This window comes from Chelonia mydas, chromosome 8 (genome assembly GCF_015237465.2).
Source record: "Chelonia mydas isolate rCheMyd1 chromosome 8, rCheMyd1.pri.v2, whole genome shotgun sequence".
Lineage (NCBI taxonomy): Eukaryota > Metazoa > Chordata > Testudines > Cheloniidae > Chelonia > Chelonia mydas.
The window spans coordinates 30,409,598-30,430,375 of record NC_057854.1 but is presented as its reverse complement, the minus strand read 5'-3'; the positions used below and the strand labels follow the sequence as shown (position 1 = coordinate 30,430,375).

At 38.7% G+C, this 20,778-nt stretch overlaps 2 protein-coding genes across 4 annotated transcripts in view; one reads left to right on the top strand and one right to left on the bottom strand.

Annotated features, from left to right (window-relative positions):
• The window catches only part of INSYN2B (inhibitory synaptic factor family member 2B), a 123,392-nt gene extending 111,082 nt beyond the window's left edge, over positions 1–12,310 (top strand). The window contains exon 4 of the mRNA XM_027833634.3: positions 8,310–12,310. Coding sequence (XP_027689435.2) covers positions 8,310–8,496 — 187 coding nt within the window. The 3' untranslated portion in view covers positions 8,497–12,310. The remainder of the gene's footprint in view (positions 1–8,309) is intronic.
• DOCK2 (dedicator of cytokinesis 2) overlaps positions 1–20,778 on the bottom strand; it is a 495,629-nt gene that overhangs the window by 254,494 nt on the left and 220,357 nt on the right. The gene's annotated exons all lie outside the window — the stretch shown is intronic.

The following is a 20,778-nucleotide window of genomic DNA, read 5'->3' as shown; positions in this document are numbered from 1 at the left end:
GTGAGAAGGGAGACTACACCTTAAAACTTGTAATTACACTTAGTATAGACAGGGGAGAATTTGCTATTTAAGTTTCCAAATTAAAGAAGGATATTGATAGTGGATTGATCAAGATGCGCAAACTAAAGGTCTGAAAAAAGCTGACAGGTCGGTTTTGGTTTATTCTCTCACACAGGAAGCTGTACATTTTGTATGTTTTAGACCCAGCTGAACATATATGACATTTGGATACAGTTTATAGGTACTCCAGGTACAAATGTTTTCAAAGGAAGTTTTCCACTGCAGAATCTTACAGAATCTACAGTTCCTCACTGTGAGGCCTTTTAGTTTTCAGCTGTCACTGCCAAATGTCTAAACTGAAAAGGAATCAGGATTTTCTTTTTCTAGATTAAATTTCACCCACAGAAAGGGGCTGAGACACCCTGCATTTTATGATACTTGAAGGACACTTGAAATCAGAACTCTGGATATTCATAGGTGACCCCCAGTAATTGCCTCCATCAGCAATAGTAGTTTCGGTAGCTTCCTTGCCTTGGTATAGTCATTATTAGAATGGACAACCAACAAATTCTGAAGCATGTTTACTGAGAAAAGCCACTGCACGATCGGTGATCACATGGATATTCTTGAGCAAGACTCCAAGAGGCATTTTATAGGCATTGCCAGCAGTGACTACTGGACATAAGATGGTTTGATTTATCAGTAATAGGGATGTATTATTGAGAACACATAATAGAGGCTTTAAGTCATCATCGGTCACCATTTCCTGGCACGTATAGCCTACTTTGGAGATAATGTCCCTACCCATCGAGCCCTGGAGATTAGACTTGAGGTCTGGAAGAGACATTGCCTACCCATGGACTGGTGGCAGCCATGCGGTCGTCTGCAATTAATCTGGCTGCCCCAGATCAGTAATAGTCCTGTGGAGCTTTTAGATGCCTGAAATAAAGCTGTACAGTGTGGCCATGGACATTTGGCACTATGGACCACTGCTGCCAAAGCATGCTATTGTTGCCAGCGACACTCTCAGACATTCTTAGAAAATGAAGTGTTTATGATCCTGTGTTTGATCACGTAGAGCGGGAAGTTAAAATAGGGAAAAGTATCAGCAGCAGGTGAGATAGAATGACCAGAAATGAAGGATGGTGGATGACTATGAATAAGGAACATGCAGAAGACTTCACGTAGTTTATGTATCAATTTATATATAAAAGTATTTGTTTAAGGGATCCATTTAAATTCCAATATAGAAATTGTCATTTTTGTCTCTTTATACTGGATATACTCAGAATGAGAATAGTTTATGTGACAAACAAGCTGTTTGAGGACTCATTTTTATGGTTATTAATCATGCATGACAGTGGGAAGAAGTCTAGGTATTTTGCTTATGTTTATGCTTAATTCCCAAGTGCCCAGTGGATCATAATATCTTATTATGAAATGTGCATCCTTTCTGAGACCTGCAATAGAGTGTAAAATTTCTAGTTAAGATGTAGCCAGATTGCACTTGCAGCTTGTTTCTGTCTGTTCAGGAAAGAGGGAATGCAGATCTTTATAATCTACATACTCTGTAGACTTAATATTTATTATTATGAGAGGAGCTGGTAGTTCTGTCTATGGTTAAGGTTGTCCGACAATTCCATGAGAAGACTACTCATAAAATTTTGGCAAAGTTTAATTGTTTGGGTGGAAATTTTCCATGCCAGATATCTGCCTCAGGTGTTTGTGGAAAGGTTCAACTAAAATGGTTCAGCCATTTTCAAGAACAAGATTAGGGGGAAAATGTTGTTTTGCCCATGTTAAAACAATTCTTACAACCATTTCATCAAGGAACTCTAGCACCTCCCTGCTTTAGATCAGGGAATTGAAATTTGGCAGGGGGGTCAGCCCGGCTTGCGCAAATGGGCCTTTTGCTGTTTCTCTGAAAATTCACCCAAATTCGCCTAAATTACAAGTCTGGAAAAATCTTAATTCACACATGCTCAATAGAATTGTTAGAATTAGGCAACTAAATTCTTCAGAGATTCCCTCTGCACTGAACATGTGACAGCCCAGAGTTGCAAGGGGCTGATCAAGACTTGACCTGCAATTGGTCAGCCTGAATGCCAGGAGATGCTGTGGTGCTGGGCAACAGAAATGACATCAGTGAGACAGTTGCTCCTACGGAAACTCTATTTTATGCAAACTCTGATAAGATGGCAGAATTTACCTCTTGCTCATTCCTCTTGGCTTGGTATGTTCCCTCCTAGAGGTTGATCTGATTCTGTGATAAGTTCTGTGGTAACTCCAAACAAGTTGAGATTATTGTGAAATTCACCATATCATATCACGATAGCCTGTAGTACACAATGCCTTGAGATTAACTCAAGAACTTAAGGTACACCTGCTAATCTTCTTGGTTTTCAAATTACAGTCCAGATTGGTCACAGAAGGAAATTTGTTAATGATTGCTCTAAAAACAATATATGTAAGTGGTTTGATGATTTCATGTTCTTCCAGGAGAAGTGTACCAAATTACATCAACATCAGTGATAGTGTGGCTTACAAAAGCATGACTAACAACTCCTCTGGAACTTCTGTGGTCCTTTCTAATTAAGATAGCTTTTTCTTTCATTTTTTTCCTGTGAAAGATAACTGAGGGCCTGCTCCTACACACTGTACACACATGAATAATCCCATTAATGTAGCCTGAACCCATGACTTATATAAACAGACATGTTGAAGTCAATTGGCCTACTAGTATAAATAAAGGTTATTCATGTGAATAAAGGTTGCAGAATTAGACTTAGTTACAGAGCATATTTTATATCCAGTGTTGTTGTTTTTTTCGTGGGGGGAAGGGGTCAGGCACTAGATGTTCTTCAGTAGGTTTGCTTGTGTCATACTATGCAACATTTCCCCCCCCCCCCCCGATCTCTCCAGTACATGTCAAAATGTACATTATGAAATATTTAGTTCCCACAGTGCTGTTCTTCCCACTCACCTCCTCTACTGAATCAGCCACTGAGTGTTTCAACTCTGCACTATCCATCACCTTTGACTTTCACTCTTTTCTACATCTTCCAGGACCATCCCATCAAAACCCTATCCTTGGCCCACCACCAATATCCATGTCTGTGCCCATGATACAGAGTGGCCTTAGAGGGATCAAGTCCCATGAGAACACTGGCCTCCTCCACCACAAATTTATTCTCTCCTCCAACATTTCTACCATATTCCTAATCAAGCAGCTCTATTTTTCCCACCTCAGTGACCCATGTGACCACAATCTCATCCATCTATTCACCATTTCTGACTCGTTGCTACTACTTCCACCACCCACACCTTCTTCATGAAACCTCCACTCCGCACTCTCTGTCACTGCTGACATCACAACCATCTTCTCCAGCACCTAGACCCAAAATCTGGATACTATGTTAAACTCTTCCTTCTCCAGATCTGGTACATTTTTTAAATTAGCCGGGTGGACCACGGTTTTGGGCACCCCTCTGCAGGGCTCCGAAGCAGCTGCTAGATATTCACTCAGGGTTGTCTCTCTCTCTCTAGTTACAGGAATCCTCCAGGACTAACTACAAAGATTTCATCGTAGGAGAACTAAACAGAGACTCTGTCTTCACTATAGCCAACCACTGAGACACTAAGCACCCCTGTATTCACATCATGCACACTATAGTAATACTCTTGGTACAAAATATGCCTTGTGAGGTATCATTTAAAAACCACTCACTGATCCTTAATATTTTTGTATGATGTATGCATAGGCTGTGTATAAAAAATTATAATATATGCTGGAATTCTAAACTAAAGTGTGTTTAAACCAGGCATATCAGGGGAATCAGAATCATAGAATATCAGGGTTGGAAGGGAGCTCAGAAGGGTCATCTAGTCCAATCCCCTGCTCAAAGCAGGACCAATCCCCAACTAAATCATCCCAGCCAGGGCTTTGTCAAGCCTGACCTTAAAAACCTCTGAGGAAGGAGATTCCACCACGTTCCTAGGTAACTCATTCCACTGCTTCACCACCCTCCGAGTGAAATAGTTTTTCCTAATATCCAAACAAACCTCCCTCACTGCAAATTGAGACCATTACTCCTTGTTCTGTCATCTAGTACCACTGAGAACAGTCTAGAGCCATCCTCTTTGGAACCCCCTTTCACGTAGTTGAAAGCAGCTATCAAATCCCCCCTCAGTCTTCTGTTCTGCAGACTAAATAATCCCAGTTCCCTCAGCCTCTCCTCATAAGCCATGTGCTCCAGCCCTCTAATCATATTTGTTGCCCTCTGCTGGACTCTATCCAATTTTTCCACATCCTTCTTGTAGTGTGGAGCCCAAACTGGACACAGTACTCCTGATGAGGCCTCACCAGTGCTGAATAGAGGGGAATGATCACGTCCCTGGATCTGCTGGCAATGCTCCTAATTATACAGCCAAAATGCTGTTCGCCTTCTTGGCAATAAGGGCACACTGTTGAATCCTATCCCGCTTCTCGTCCACCGTAACCCCTAGGTCCTTTTCTGCAGAACTGCTGCCAAGCCATTCGGTCCCTAGTCTGTAGCGGTGCATGGGATTCTTCCATCCTAAGTGCAGGACTCTGCACTTGTCCTTGTTGAACCTCATCAGATTTCTTTTGGCCCAATCCTCTAATTTGTCTAGGTCCCTCTGTATCCTATATCTACTCTCCAGTGTATCTCCCAGTTTAGTGTCATCTGCAAACTTGTTGAGGGTACAATCCACTCCATCCTCCAGATTAATGAAGATATTGAACAAAACCAGCTCGAGGACCGACCCTCGGGGCACTCTGCTTGATACCAGCTGCCAACTAGACATGGAGCCATTGATCACTACCCATTGAGCCCAATGATCTAGCCAGCTTTCTATCCACCTTATAAAGTTGGTAAATCTTGGAAGTTGGTAAACAGGTCTGCCTTAGACAAAGGAATGTGTATTTGATTCTCTGACCAGCCCTATCTCCAGGCAAAGACAATGAAGGTCCATTTTTACTTATTAGGAGGGGTGGGGGAACAAATTAATCTAACACTCAAGGGAAAGAAAGATCATGGAGCTTCCTTCATCACTAGGCTCCATGTCACCTTCCTCACAGCTTGAATAAACTTTCCTTTGATGGGTAACCCTCAAAAGAATCCATTTTAAAGGTTTACTGGTCAAGAAAGATAAGGGGCCTGAACCTCAAGCAATAGGCAATTGAATCAACTGATTGTATGCAATATTACTGTATTATAAAGGTGTATAGAGTGAGGTCTTTTCACTATTATTTTGAAATGTAGTATTAACACTATATGACGGGTCGGCAACCTTTCAGAAGTGGTGTGCCAAGCCTTCATTTAGTCACTCTAATTTAAGGTTTCACGTGCCAGTGATACATTTTAACATTTTTAGAAGGTCTCTTTCTAAAAGTCTATGATATATAACTAAACTATTGTTGTATGTAAAGTAAATAAGGTTTTTAAGATATTTAAGAAGCTTCATTTAAAATTAAATTAAAATGCAGAGCCCCCCGGACCAGTGGCCAGGCAGTATGAGTGCCACTGAAAATCATCTTGCATGCCATAGGCTGCCTACCCCTGCTATATGAGGAAATATGGATACTTAATGACATTATGCTTCCAGTCTGTGACCAAACAAGGGAGAAACAGGCTTTCCCCCAAACAGGAGGGAAGGCAGTTATCTGCCTGTCTACAAAAAAATTAAGCCAAGTGTGACCAGTAACAATGGAAGCTCTATCTACAAAGAAATCAGCAGGGGAATGGGAAGCCCATAGGAAGGGAAAACAGCAAGAGATAATCCTGCCTCTTTAAACAGCCATTAATGGTGGGAAAATATAAGCAAAGACAGAAGCTATCTTTGGCACTCATCACTACACAGTTAAAAGTGAGGAGAGCTCTTGCAAACCGAGAAAGATGGGTCCTTCAACCAAGCAGGGGGGTTTGAAGTCTTTGGAAACTGAGTATAGGTGAGAAACCATCTTGAACAAAGCCTGTACACCTTGCTAGATTAAGTTTTAGACTTTTTGATGTTTTCACTTTTAATTGCTTGTAACCCTAACTTTATTCCTTTTACTTGACATCACTTAACCTGTGTCCTATTATCAATGAATTTGTTTTTGTTTTTTACTTTAAACCAACTCATGTAAATATAAGGATGTATTTACCCCAGTTAATAAGATGTGGTGTTCTGTGTGTGTCTTTAGAGGAACAAAAGAACCTTATTATTTTCCTGAACTCTCCAGGAGAGGGCTGGACATGGCAAAGCACGTGGTTCTTGGAAAATTTGGGAATGGGAGTATGTTGGGATCCCCTTGCTGGTTGTAACCAAGGCTGATGGAAGCCAGGGTGGGGCTGTAGACAAGCTGCTGGGGTCAGAGCTGCTGAACCAGGGCTGTCTAGCACACAGACACTTGAGAGTGTGACCTGCATGCTTGTGGGCTGATTGTGAGTATCCCTGGAAGCTTCAGTAGCAATGCATTGTAAGGCACCCATGATTGCAGGGCAATTTGGCAAAAGATTGTAAGTCATCTTCTCTGACTTCCCCAACATCCATATTGTTCCCACTCCTAACCATTCAAAGAGGAACTAATGAAATAATCTGTCTCTTGTGGTTTGGACCATTAGATTTTCCCTATGCCCAGTTTAATCCTTCCACTAGCTCCTCCTCTTCTCCTGCATCAAGTGCAGTCTTCTTGTCCTCAGTTTTAATGCATCCACTGCTATGCCACTCTCTTATTCACTCTTGTGCCTTTTTGCATATCCTCATCCCCCACTCCCTCAACGCTACCAATGATCCCAGCATTGACTCTACATCCAGTACTCCCTACCAGGATGTGTGTGTGTTTTCTTTTGTACTCCCTATGTGAAACAAACATCTTTCCTGAACTAGCCTGCAAGGCCACTACACTGTACTCATTCAAATTCTTCCTCAAGACCCTCTGCTAACTTGACATTTACAGGTAATTCCCAGTCGGGAATAGCCGAGACATACACCCACAAATAGAGTTTAACTGGTTTTGAACCACAAACTAACTCACACTGACTACAGAAACCTCATCCTCATTCTCCTTCCCCTCTGATTTTAGTAACATTCATTTGTTGTGTTTGGTCTTTAGATTTTAATGTAAACACTTCATGGCAGAAACCACGTCATGTAATTTATTTATTTTTTAATAATACTTAGCATGATAGAACCTTGATCATGATTGAGGCCTTTTGGAGATACTGTTATATTAAATCAACCAACTGAGGATAAAACAGGTTATTTTGAGTCTTTTCATGAATATTTAGTATGCTGCTCATTAATTTTAACGTATGGCATTTGTGTTCAAGACAACCAGCACTAATGGTTACTCTTATTTACCAATGAATAGGGGAAGAAAAAATGTCAGTCAGGAAATGACTTATTTAGAAAAGTATAGTAAACTTGAAGCAATTCTGTATTATGGTTAAGCTGTTTACTATTAATGCACGTAGGTGACCCTTGACATCTTCATCAATAATAATGCAGCCCAATGAGGCAGAATCACTGAAGACAAGTGACACCACTCACAGGAGCAAGAACATATTTTCTATTAAAGAAAAAAACACCATTAGAAAACTTAACTCGCTGACAGTTTAAACAGGCTTTTATGTGACAATTCATTTTACACGGTAATAAAAAAGTAATCAGCATTAGCAACCTTTCCATACTATGGAACATGTAGGCTACCACAAATAGCATACTTAAGATTAATTGTATGGGATAATTTCATTATTATGGTAATTTTTAAATTGTTCTAGGAAAATGTTTATATATATATATACACGGATACACAAACACATAGATAAATGTATCTACCTATGGTAGGCAAATTTGCTTTCTTTTTTGTTCATATAATCTGAGAAGGAAAACAAAAATGAGTGAATGAAGCAGCGTGTGCATGAACGGTTATTGGAATTAAGTAAAATGTTGCCTAATCGTATTGCACAAGACCTCCCAGCTGTGATTGCTTGATCCTGGTTTGGTTTTTAGAGACATTCCTATTTGTGCATTTACTTAATTTCTGAATGAATGACTTTGGGCCCAATCCCACAACGTTCACCTCCTGTGAGTAAAGATGACTCCCTTTAGTAATGATTGCCACACGGGACCTCCTCATACCAGCACAGCCTACAACTGTTTGCATTTGAGTCAGCCTCTATTATGTCAACTCTGAAAGAGGAAACATTATTTGCAGCAAGTCTAAAAATATTTTCCATATTTCTCTCCTTGTAATTGGTAACTAACAACTTACTAACTTATTTTTCTCATGTATTCCACAGTGTGGAATATGACTTCAGACAACAAGAAGGCAGATTTCATCAGGTTTTGAAAACACTGGATCAAGTGGAGAAAACTCCTGCCACGGCTCCAGCCCCCAAATTACCACCTGACCATCCAATTCCTGAGAAACAGGAATTAAGACGAAAAACAAAAAAGGTGAAAAAGAAATGCTTCTGGTGGATGTGAATGTCTTTTAGCTGACTACAGAATTGAAGGGCAACATTTCAGAAGACACTAAAACATATATCCAGAGGCTTTAATATGTACAACTATGAAATCAAACAGGAAATTAAAAAATTAAAAAAAGAAGTTATTTGAAAACTCAGAAGCTTGGAATGGAATTTGCTCATTTAACAAGCTCAGTGAATAAAGACACGAGTATTTTGAAATGGGATGCAATCTATCTTTTTGTTTCAAAAAGACGTCTCATATGCTTTGTAAAGGCAAAATTTTTACTTTCAAATAATACGGAGGTTGTGATTTAAATTGATAAAAACAAGGGTACTCAAAGTAAAGGAAGCTGTTCCCATATGCTTTCCCACATCATTCTTAGTTTCAAACAAAATGGCCTAAAAGTCATTCCCTGATCTTGTCCCCAATGGTGCAACCAAAAACTGTGGGGTGGGACACAGATTTTCAGAAAACTTCCTCTCCAAGAGAGACAATCCATTAAAGTTAGAGTTAAAACACTATAGGACCCAAGACTGGACACGATTCCTTTTTTTTTGTTGGTGTTATTCAGAAACTATTATTTTGCTGTAGCTGGGGGTGGGGAGAGTCATATTTATTAACACCCTTTCCTAAAAAGCAATAGCTTTAAAAAACATCTCTATCTCTGTTTGTATCATTGTGCATCTAAGATCCTTCACACTACATCAAAATGCCCCAACACATGCCTCTTTGATCCAACAGAACATTACTCACAGCAACTCAGAGTGTGTCAAACCAGTAATACACTTTGATGTTCTGATGTCAATACAGATTAGTGCATTAAATGTTAAGAGAAATTAATGTAGAGCAGATTTCAACTTAGCTATTTTTGAAAATTTAGAAAAATAGCGGTCACAACTGGTCAAAACGAGATATAAAAATTAAACCTCTTTTTCCCCCAAGAAAAGTAGAATTCCGCACTGTTTTCCATACAAAAATGTTTAGAAAAGGAGGGAAAGTTTCAGCAGAGTAAATTTAATAGCCAAGCATTAAAGCCTTGACAGTACTATAGGTGACAGAGCATAAGGCAGTCCTACTCTGAAAGAGACTTTAATATACTAACATTCTTATTCATCAGATTTATTCCCGGGGGATATAGTCTTATTACTTGAGTAAAACAAACATGAGCACTTTTGTCACTACTTTTACATTAGTGTGTAATGCTAAGAAAGAGGACAAGTTAGCTTTTGTTCATTGTTGTACATCAGCAAAACCATTTAATAAGCTCCAGGTATTAAGGACAATCAATTATAACTGTACAAACCCACTGAAGGTAATAAAATTGCACAGGAGTCATTAAGGGCAGAACCATAGCACAACAGGGCTTGCTTAGGCGTAACTGGTCTTTATTTAGACATGAGGAGGCATGGAAAGTAAAGAAATTAGCATGACTCATCTGAGTGAGAGTTTTCAGGACTGGGAATTAGAAAGAATTAAACACATTAGATATGAAAGTCACTGAGGGCCAGTGAACCTACAATGCCATTCATGGTAACCTTTTTCAGAGGAAAACCTCCCTTTAAATTCTTGTAGCAAAACTGTGACCTAGTTATACCCATAAGCCCCCTTCAATAAGTAGGGTTAGAATTTAGCCCTTGTTAGAGCACACCACTATGGCACCCATATAAATACACATTTTATATACTGGCATGCCTACAGTATTCTTCCATACTGACTGTGTATCAGTGTGTCTCTATAACAGAGATACAGAAGGGTCTATTTATGTACAATAGCATTCCTTCTATCCAACTAGTTTTGAACGCTGAGTGTCTCATGGTAAAGAGACATCTATGAGCTGAATCAAAAGCTATAACAACTCTCCAGGCTAAAAATTGCTCTCCCACTCTACCGTTTTCATGGCTCTTAGCACCTTTAGTGGAAGGTCATTAGCTTTTAGCTATCACCAGTCCTATATTCCACTCCCAAAGTTTTTTTTTTTCTTTACCAGCATAAAATGAGGAAGCAGCCCTTCTGCTAGGGAATTAACTAGTCACTTGTCATCCCTTCAGGATGTGTTTCAATCTTCATTAATTTTTTCTTTAAAATGTGCATTTTTAAAAAATAAACACACAGTACCATGGTGAATGATCTGCTTCTTATCTTGGCCAGGGGGCTCTTTGTACCTGCAGCAGTTCCTATTGCAGCCTGCTGCTGAGGGAGAGAATGCACCAATTTCCTTCCCAGTTTCATTCAAGTACAGTCCACATGTTCTGTTGAGTCCAAACTCGCCCATTTAAGAGGTATGGTGTGATCATCACAGAACTTAACATAAAAGTGACTAAGTTCAGCTCACACCTTCTCCTCAGGCTTGGTTGCTCCTAGGGTTCCCTACCTAATGATCTCTCATCCCATAGATACTCTCTTTCTAAACAATCACTCCCATCTCCATTATATGAGGATGGTATAAAGCACCAATTGCCTCAGTGAGTGAACAGCAGCCACTTAACCATTTCCTAGCAGTATCAAAACCCGTTTACAGGGTGTGCTAGCACTGCCAGCCTGTGGTGGGGTTCTCTTTGTCATCATTCTAGACTTGATTAGTGTTTTCTGCACTCAATCTGGGTGTACAGGAAAAGTTAAGGTTAAGTATATGAAGTTAACCCCTTTAATTCCACACCTGTCTCAAGCACAGCTTGACTACAATTCACAGTAAAAAAAAGGAAAAAATCATGGAATTGTACATATCACACAGAAAAAATTATAGCTGCAGAACTAAGCTTCTCTTGCACTCAAGAATTTAGCAGGCATCATACTTGTGCAATGAAATTGCACAATACTGCATGTGTACAGCTACTATACACAAACTTCTACATAGTCCATGCTTCATACAATTTCTTTGTAAAATTATGTATTCAGCTCCTACATTGCAATAGTATTACATAGCATTACACTCAAAAGGGTGATTTCCATTAAAGAGAACACACTGGAAAAGTATGTCAGACATATAGATATATCAGCGACGTCCGATGTTACAGAGAAGAGCTAATGAGATATAAAGTCACTCAAATTGCTCCTTTGCTATTTTCTCTGTTTTATTTAGCCTGAACGTAGAAATTGACAACATAAAACAAACATATTACCAGGTTACAAATAGGTACTTTAGATCCTCTAGTGGGCATATGTGACACAACCACAACAAAAAGTGGTGCGTGACATTCCATTACAATGCATCAAATAGTAAAAGGGAGAACAGATGGCTCCAGAGACACACTGCTCAGTTGTGTAACATCAGGATTAGACTACAAATATATAGATTTGTAGATAACAAAACTATTAATGTTGGACAGAAAAGATTCTATACCATAACAGTCTACTGTGTAGTGTTCCAAAGTAGCTCCAATAAGAGGAGTAAAATACACACACACACACAGAATGATCCCATTTGATAACATTGGTATACAAAAATAAAGTAGGCTGCTTTGAAAAATGTGACATTTATGTGAGAAATACACCAAGCTCTTTGTAAAATACTGTACAACATATGGCATTATATATACCAAAATTACTGTACTTGAAGTTACTCTTTCAATTTCTTTTTTAAAAAACAAAACAAAATGAATAGAATCCTGAATCTGGTATGACATAGGTTACAAAGGTTACAAAGCTATTTTTTTCCTGTAGTTCTATAACAAATATAATTGTCCTATCAACAGTCACAAGACTTGGGAATTATGCTACCGCAAATACAGAGCACCTTCCTAATGAAATGTAATAATCAAATGTAATGTTTTGTAAATTTCTAGACTGTTTTAATGGGATATTATCTTTTGCAATAAACTGACTTATTTTTCTTTGGTATCAAGATTCAATAAACAAACATTTAGGGGGAATACAGAGGAAATGAAAGATTGCTCTTGGGAAAAGAGGAAGGATGGGGTAATGCACAGTATATTTATGGATTCATATTCATTAGATTCTCTCGGTCAGTGGTTCTCAACCGGGGGTATCTGTACCCCTGGGAGTGCACAGTGATCTTCTGGGGGTACATCAACTCATCTAGATATTTGCCTAGTTTTACAACAGGCTACATAAAAAGCACCAGCGGAGTCAGTACAAACTAAAATTTCACATAGACAATGACTTGTTTATACTGCTCTATCTACTATACACTGAAATGTAAGTACAATATTTATATGCCAATTAATTTATTTTATAATTATAATGTAAAACTGAGCAAGTCAGCATTTTTTCAGTAATAGTGTGCTGTGACACATTTATATTTTTAGGTCTGATTTTGTAAGCAAGTAGTTTTTAAGTGAGGTGAAACTTGGGGTACACAAGACAAATCAGACTCCTGAAAGGTGTATAGTAGTCTGGAAAGGTTGAGAACCGCTGCTCTAGGTAGAGAAGGAGAATTTCAGCTATCAATGGTTTATTGGACTGGACTTTCACACTTCAAAATATATCACACTGTATTATCAACCATTTTAGCTTTGCAAATTGTTGCTCTGGTTATAACCTGTGAACAGTGATGTGTACTATGCCAACTACATTATTGTTCTAAAGCATGCACCTTTTTGATCTCCCAGTAGGAAGCAAAGATGTAAAATAATGGGATCACAGAGACTGTGTAACACTGCCCAGTTGTCGGAAGACAGGATCGAACCTGGAACCTTTGGAGCTTAGCGTATGAGCCTCTACTGCATGAGCTAAAAGCCACATAGGCCCCTAGCTAATCTCTAAGTGGTCTCGATGCCACTAGTGGGGACAGAACATCATACCAAGAAGGTGTGTGGGTTACAGCTGCACCAGAAGAACTAGGTGAAGTGCAAAAGGCCACCAAATTTTAGAAGGAAGTATGGGTCAACAGAGTTCCGAATAAAAGATCTGGAAAGTTTTGCTTAATGGACCATGATCCTCTCTCATGTCCTCTCCTTCCCGCTCCACCCAAGAAAAAAAGGGAGAACTCTTTAACAAATAACACGCCAATGCCTCACTTTGTTCAGGATACTTACTTCCAGACATGCTAATGGCTGAAACCCACATAGAAAGGGGACTGTCCAGGTAGGTTATTACCCATAAAAAGTTGTCTTCTCTACAAATGCAACTTGGACAGTTAGCATCAGATTCTTACATAGGTGTGTTCTCTGTAATGTCACTAACCAAAGGCAGCTGAGCATCTTCATAAAGAGCTGTTTGTTGTAGAAATTCATGTCTTCAGGTAACTCAGAGGTGATAGGTAATGTATAATAGTCAGATAACCTGTTTTATTTGGATAACTATTTTCTTACTCTTTTTTTCCTCCTCTGGAGTTTCACTATTCAGTAAGATCTGGGAAGACCATAAGAGAAACATGCTCACTGAGTATCAGAGGAGTAGCCATGTTAGTCTATATCCACAAAAACAACGAGGAGTCCAGTGGCACCTTAAAGACTAACGGATTTATTTGGGTATAAGCTTTCGTGGGTAAAAAACCCCACCTCTTCAGATGCTCACTGACTAACTTCATGAGGTTTTCAGGGAGGTTACCACCAGAGATATGAAAATGAATGATTTATGAAACTGAAGTGTTTGAAATAACTTTCCACTAACCTGAAATTAGTAATAAAAATCAAAACCTTGATTGCTGGATTGGCAACAGCTATTATGTGGATACAGACATGTCCAATAAAGACTTGCTAATCATTTGGTGGTTGGGACCCGTCAACAGTTAACCTATAATGAATGTTTTCCCTGGTCTTATGCACTTCAGATGAAGTGTTATTTGGAAAAGAAACAATAATAACCACTTCACATTCAGAACTGGGGTTTTAAACCTGGATAGACTGCAAACATACCTAGATGCTTAAATGATAAGCACATCACAAGTTCCTGGATAGAAAACATAACAGAGGTAAAAACAACGAAGAGTCCTTGTGGCACCTTAGAGACTAACAAATTTATTTGGGCATAAGACTTTGTGGGATATAACCCATTTCATCAGATGCACGGAGTGGAAAATACACTAAGCAGGTATGAATATACAGCACGTGAAAAGATGGAAGTTGCCTTACCAAGTGGGGGGTGGGGCTCAGTGCTAACGAGGCCTATTTAATTAGAGTGGAAGTGGCCCATTTCCAACAGTTGACAAGAAGGTGTGAGTATCAACAGAGGGAAAATTATTTTTTGTAGTGACCCAGCCACTCCCAGTCTTTATTCAGGCCTAATTTGATGGTCTCAAGTTTGCAAATTAATTCCAGTTCTGCAGTTTCTCGGTGAAGTCTGGTTTTGACTTTTTTTTGTTGAAGAATGGTGGCTTAAGACTGTTATTGAGTATCCAGGGAGACTGAAGTGCTCTCCTACTGGTTTTTGAATGTTACAATTCTTGATGTCTGATTTGTGTCCATTTATTCTTTTGTGTAGAGACTGTCCGGTTTGGCCAATGTACATGGCAGAAGGGCATTGCTGGCACTTGATGGCAGATATGCAAGCGAACAAGACCTTGATGGTGTGGTTGATGTAGTTGCATCCTATGATGGTATCCCTTGAATAGATATACGGACAGAGTTGGCAATGGGGTTTGTTGCAGGGGTTGGTTCCTGGGTTAGTGTTTCTGTGGTGTGGTATGTAGTTGCTGGTGAGTGTTTGCTTCAGGTTGGGGGGCTGTCTGTAAGTGAGGACTGGACTGTAGATGTAGTAACTTCTTCCAAACCAGGGTTGGAACACCTGCAACTCCTCAACTGATGTTGGATGCTCTGCCTTGATTAAGTCATTTCCTCTGTTACATGCAAGCAGGACTACTTGGTACACTCTCACTGGGTCTGTGAAGAATGTTAACACAGTGAAATTTGCCATATAAAGCAATATTGAAGTCTGTCACATTATTTGTTGCAATGCTAATGTTTGTAGTGCTCGGAATTGTATGTCAAAGTAGTGGTTTTCAGCAGTTTAGTACAGATGTAATACCGAATTAATATAAAATGAGAAAGATCGGGGACTGTGCTAGCAGTAGCATGACATAAAGATGGCATTTTAATTAATATTACTGCCAATGTTCTGTTTGGGGCAGAGCGGAAGTTTGTGGACCCTGCTACAAAACATACCCACTTTAACCTGGCCTTTATTACTTAATGTGAAGAAAAAAAAGTAGTTCTGTAGAACTACTACATGAAATATTTAAAATTTACATGGGGGTATTCAAAGCTACCCTTTTTGGGTTCTCTTAAACAAGGTCAATGCAGACAGCAATGTGTGGTCTTTCAATATTTCCCTCATTTGAGCTTTCAATGCACCATTATATACCTCCAAGCAGAAAGCAGTCTGCATTTTATGTAGAGACTTAGAGCATAAAGAGTAAATCACACACCGTGTTTCCCTATCATGAAAAGTTTCGAACCACTTTTCATGCATGTTTCAGTGTTTACGGGTGGCATTATCAAGAAGCTGACAAGGATCAACACCACCATAACTTCACAATGAAGCTGTCTTGTATATTTAAATAATAATTCTCTGCAGCAGCTGCAGAGTGCCAAACCAAATTTCCTTCATCATCATCTTCCCTTGAGTAGAGTGTTTGCCTCCATCTAAACCGACCTTTTCTCGCAATCGCTTGAGTGGACCTCACAGAATGCGATTAGCTAGTCTTACGCTCAAGGCAATGTCTTCCCCTATTCTTCCAATGACAGTCTGGCAAGGAACAAGAAGAAAAACATCAGCCTAAAGCTGTCATGCTCCTCCCCACAAAAGGGCCACACCATCAGAACATTAACCCTTTCATCCCTGCCAAAAATGTTTGTGGGATGTAGGAATTCCATACCCCTGCAGAATTCTAGCCACCATGAATTTTACAGGGTTATGCTTGGCTTTGAATGTTTTATTGTTTGCATTATGTTTATCATATCATGAATGATATATTTTTAACTATATACAGTACATTATGAAGTAGAAAGGGTAATATTAAAATCCAAATATCACTTATATTCAAATAAACAGAAGCAGAGGGCAAAGCATTTTCCTATATTTTTCAAGTACTCTGCAACTTTGAAAAAGTCTCTCTTTTTCATGGCAAATTAATATACAGAATGACCTTAGAATCAGCACAGAGTTCAGCATAGAGTTTAACTGCTACATTTAAGGTGCAATTATTCGAAGAAAAAGTGACTCAGAAAAACTGACACAGTAGGGTTCCCTATTAATCCTCCCTTACCAAATTATTTTTGTTCCTTATTAATTGTGTTCACGTGAAATTCTTTCAGTTTACAGAATAGATCAGAAGATTATTTTTAACTGCTTGCTCTCCGAATCTAACCAGAAATATGAAAACCAAGGTGTGTTTTCTGTCCTTTGCATCTATACCAGAACTTAGGTTACAATTTTGTGGATGACATAGAATAAAATTCTAGCTTACGCTTTCATATGCCTATTAACTCTGCAGAAGCAAGAATTTGTTTGTCAGTAAACAGATGTGACTCTCAGATGCACTGAGAGCCAGTAAATTGACTAAGGTATAATTTTTAGTTGCTTTCCACTTATATTATATAAATCATAGTTATTGTTTTAATTCTTTAGTCCTGGATCCACAGAGTCAGTTAAAAACACCGCCTAAATCTGCATTAGAGTCAAAGAGAATTCTGTGCACTAGAGTTATAGGATCAAGGCAAAGGTTTGCAAACTGTTTTTTGATTGTAAGTAAAATATATTTTTCGTTTTTGTTCTCTATTTGGAAAATGTCTCTGGCTTTCTTTTTGTGAACTATTAACATGTTTAATGCAAGGCATTGTCTTGTGTGTGGTCAGGTAAGAGAAGTGTGTTGCTTAGTGTTTCGTTCAGCGTCAATGAACCCTAATCACTATGACTGACTTTTTCCAGTGGGCCAGCATCAGAAACAAAAATATGGCCATATCTGGAAGACCACTACTGATTAGTTATAGCAGTTATTTCCATTTCTTATAGTAACTAAATAAAAATAGTAGTAATTGCATTGTGTTTTTATTTCTCGGTATTCATTTGAGGAATATAATCTGTCAAATTCCGACAATTTTAGGTCAAATGCTGGAAATAAAATTGCTGATTTTTATAATGTTTTAACATGTTTTGCAAACAGGCCCTAGTGACATAAGTATTATTCCCGTTTTCAACACGGGAAAAATAAAACAGGCTGGTTAGGAGAAATGTACAGGGCAACAAAGTGGGTCAGAGTCAGAGTCAGGATTCAAATGCAGGAGTGAATAGCCCCAACCCTGGAAGAGAATACAGTCAGTCAGAGAGTAACTAAACCATATCCACACATCCTGTGAAGTATGTTTGAGCTCTAATGTTATGTGTTGTAATTCATGCCCAAAATTTTCTTTAAAAATGAAATAGTTTAGTAAATGTTTCTGTCTGATGGTAGTAATTTTTATCATGTGATCATAATTGTTCAGAAGTAGGAAGAACAGTGATGACATCAAGGAAATGGAGTACTTCTAACCAAGGAAATATTACAGAGCAGAGATTATATAAGAAGCAATCAACTTGGTACTGCTTCAGAATTGGAGTTGGTTAAAACCTTTCCAATTTCAGAATTTGAAGCATTTAAAAACTCTTGCCAAGCAAAAGTGGCTAAAAGGTGACTGAAGTTCATCTTGTCCTGTATACTCTTAGGATTCTGCATTAACATCCCTGATTGTAGTTTAAGTATTTCCCAAGTAAATCAGATGTGCATAGTGAACTGCTCTATGAACTTCGCTAACTACTTTATTGTTTCATGTTAAGATTAGGGACGTTAAAAGGTCTTGTTTCAATACATTTTCAATTCTTGTCCAATATATACATTTATCAATAACACTAAAATATAAAAGAGCCAGAGAACACCATGACTACTTGAGTTGAAATTGAGCTGTTCTATAGGCAAGGCCTTTCACTTCTGGTTTTTATTTTGTTAAAAATTTCCCAGGAATTTATCAATGTTTATTACAAAAATTATAAAATGTGTGAAAAATCAGCACAAAAAATTCTAACTTCACAATTTTCTGGGTAAATATTGCAGTGAATGCTGAGATGGGAGGACCCAGAAAGAGAAAGGTCAGAGTATTGAAAGTAAAAGCAGTTTAATGCTGTGGTTTGTTTCATGAACTGTAGATTACCATGCACATGTGTGGGGAATCTTCCACTACGTTCCCTTACTTCAAACAACCTCACATTTTCCACTTGGACTAAGTTATTATTAATAAACATCTACCTAATGTAATGTGTTGGATTTTCTGAACATAATCGGTATTTTCATGTACCTGAGTGGTCCAAAACTGAGGTGAAAGCCAGTGAAAAACCCAAAGCTTTTCCAAAACCCAGGAATAAAAATCAGTAAAAACTGGAAAAAAAAAAAAAAAAAAAGGCATTATCTACAGGGAATGGTACAATTGTTAAAATGTTACGTGTACATGACAAAATCAGCAATCCAAAAATGTAATTTCAGGCTGTAATCTTTTTTCCCTTGTATGCCAAAAGCATTGCATGCTGTAGGACAAGTGATGATGTAGCTGTGTTGGTCCCAGGATATTAGAGAGACATGGTGGATGAAGTAATATCTTTTATTGGATGGAACAACTTCTGTTGGTGAGAGGGAAAAGCTTTCATGCTGACACTGAGCTCTTCAGGTCAGGCAAAAAAGCTCTGTGTAGCTCGAAAGCTTTTCTCTCTCACCAACAGAAGTTGGTCCAAAAGAGATATTACCTCATCCACGTTGTAGGACAAGCGAGTGATTTAGCAAAACAAATATTTTTTAGCTCACAAAAATTCCCAAACAAAAAACCAGCTTTATCATAGTGAAGGTTGGTCTCATCAAACCAAACAATAAAAAAGAAATACAAAGTTAAGGATTAAAATATTACGAAGTCAAGCACTCAAGATAGGAAAAGTCAGAACGAGCAATGCTCATGCCAACGCATTATGATGTAACCCTTAATTAGATGCAAAGTGACCGCCTGTGAAAAATTTAGTGTAAGAGACTAGCTCAGCATCAGATAGGAACTTAGTGGCAGAAGCAGGATAAAATCCAAGTTTCTAGGGTGGAGTTCAATTGCCTAACCATGAGACCAGCCTTTCCTGCAATCCCCTGCTTTGTGTCACTGCAGACCTGCTAACTTCTGCAACCAATGAGGCAGGAGTCCCAAAGACAACAGACTGCTTCACTACACAATCCCGATTCACTCCCAGATCAGGTCCATCCTGTGCACTAAATGAATGAGTGTGTAAAACACAATATGGGATCATGGAATATGGGATCATGTACTCTTAGATATTTTTCTAAACGTAATTTTTATTTATAAAACTCTCCAAGCACTTTAGAAAGGCAGAACACACTGTATTATCATCCGTGTGCAAACATTAGCACAGAGAGACTAACAGCCACAGCAAGTAGGTGATACAGGCAGGAAAGTCTCAACAGATTAAAATAAAAACTACACCTGAAAATCTATTTGCTGCAACAATAGATACAAATAGTGCGGGTAGCCTAATGCAGTGGTTCTCAGCAGGAGTACGCATACCTCTGGGGTATATCAACTCATCTAGATATTTGCCTATTTTTACATCAGGCTTCGTAGAAAGCACTAGTGAAGTCAGTACAAATTAAAATTTCATACAATTACTTGTTTATGCTGCACTGTATACTATCTTATATGGCCATGTGTATATGCACTGTATTAGGCATGCATTCTAGGTTGTCATGGTGTGTATGTGGTTGCGATGTACAAATGGATAGATTTTTAAAACGAGGAGCTGGAAACGGCAGCAGTAGCAACATTCAAAATTGTAAAAAACTGAAAATGACTGAAAATAAAACCATAGTGAGTTCTGCGAGTAACGTATTGCTTTTGGATTCACATCTACAAATAGCAATCCATCTCAAGCTTTGTGTTTCCTTTGTAGAAGAACTCTATCAAGTAACAGTATGAAGCTGGCACATTGGAAGACAAAACACCCTATGCATGCGGGCAGTAGAATTTTTTTCAAAGAAAGCTTTGAGTGCCAGACTTGCCAGCTTAAAAGGAAAAACGCTTTTATAAGCATTATACCACTAGGGGGATGGTTAGCTCAGTGGTCTGAGCATTGACCTGCTAAACCCAGGGTTGTGAGTTCAATCCTTGAGGGGGCCATTTAGGGATCTGGGGCAAAAACTGGGGATTGGTCTTACTCTGAGCAGGGCGTTGGACTACATGACCTCCTGCAGTCCCTTGATATTTTATATTTTAAAGTAAGGTGAAACTTAGGGTATGCAAGACAAATCAGACTCCAGAAAGTTTGAAAACCACTGGTCTAATGTCAAAAACACATAGAAACTGATCAATCTCTCTCTTTATT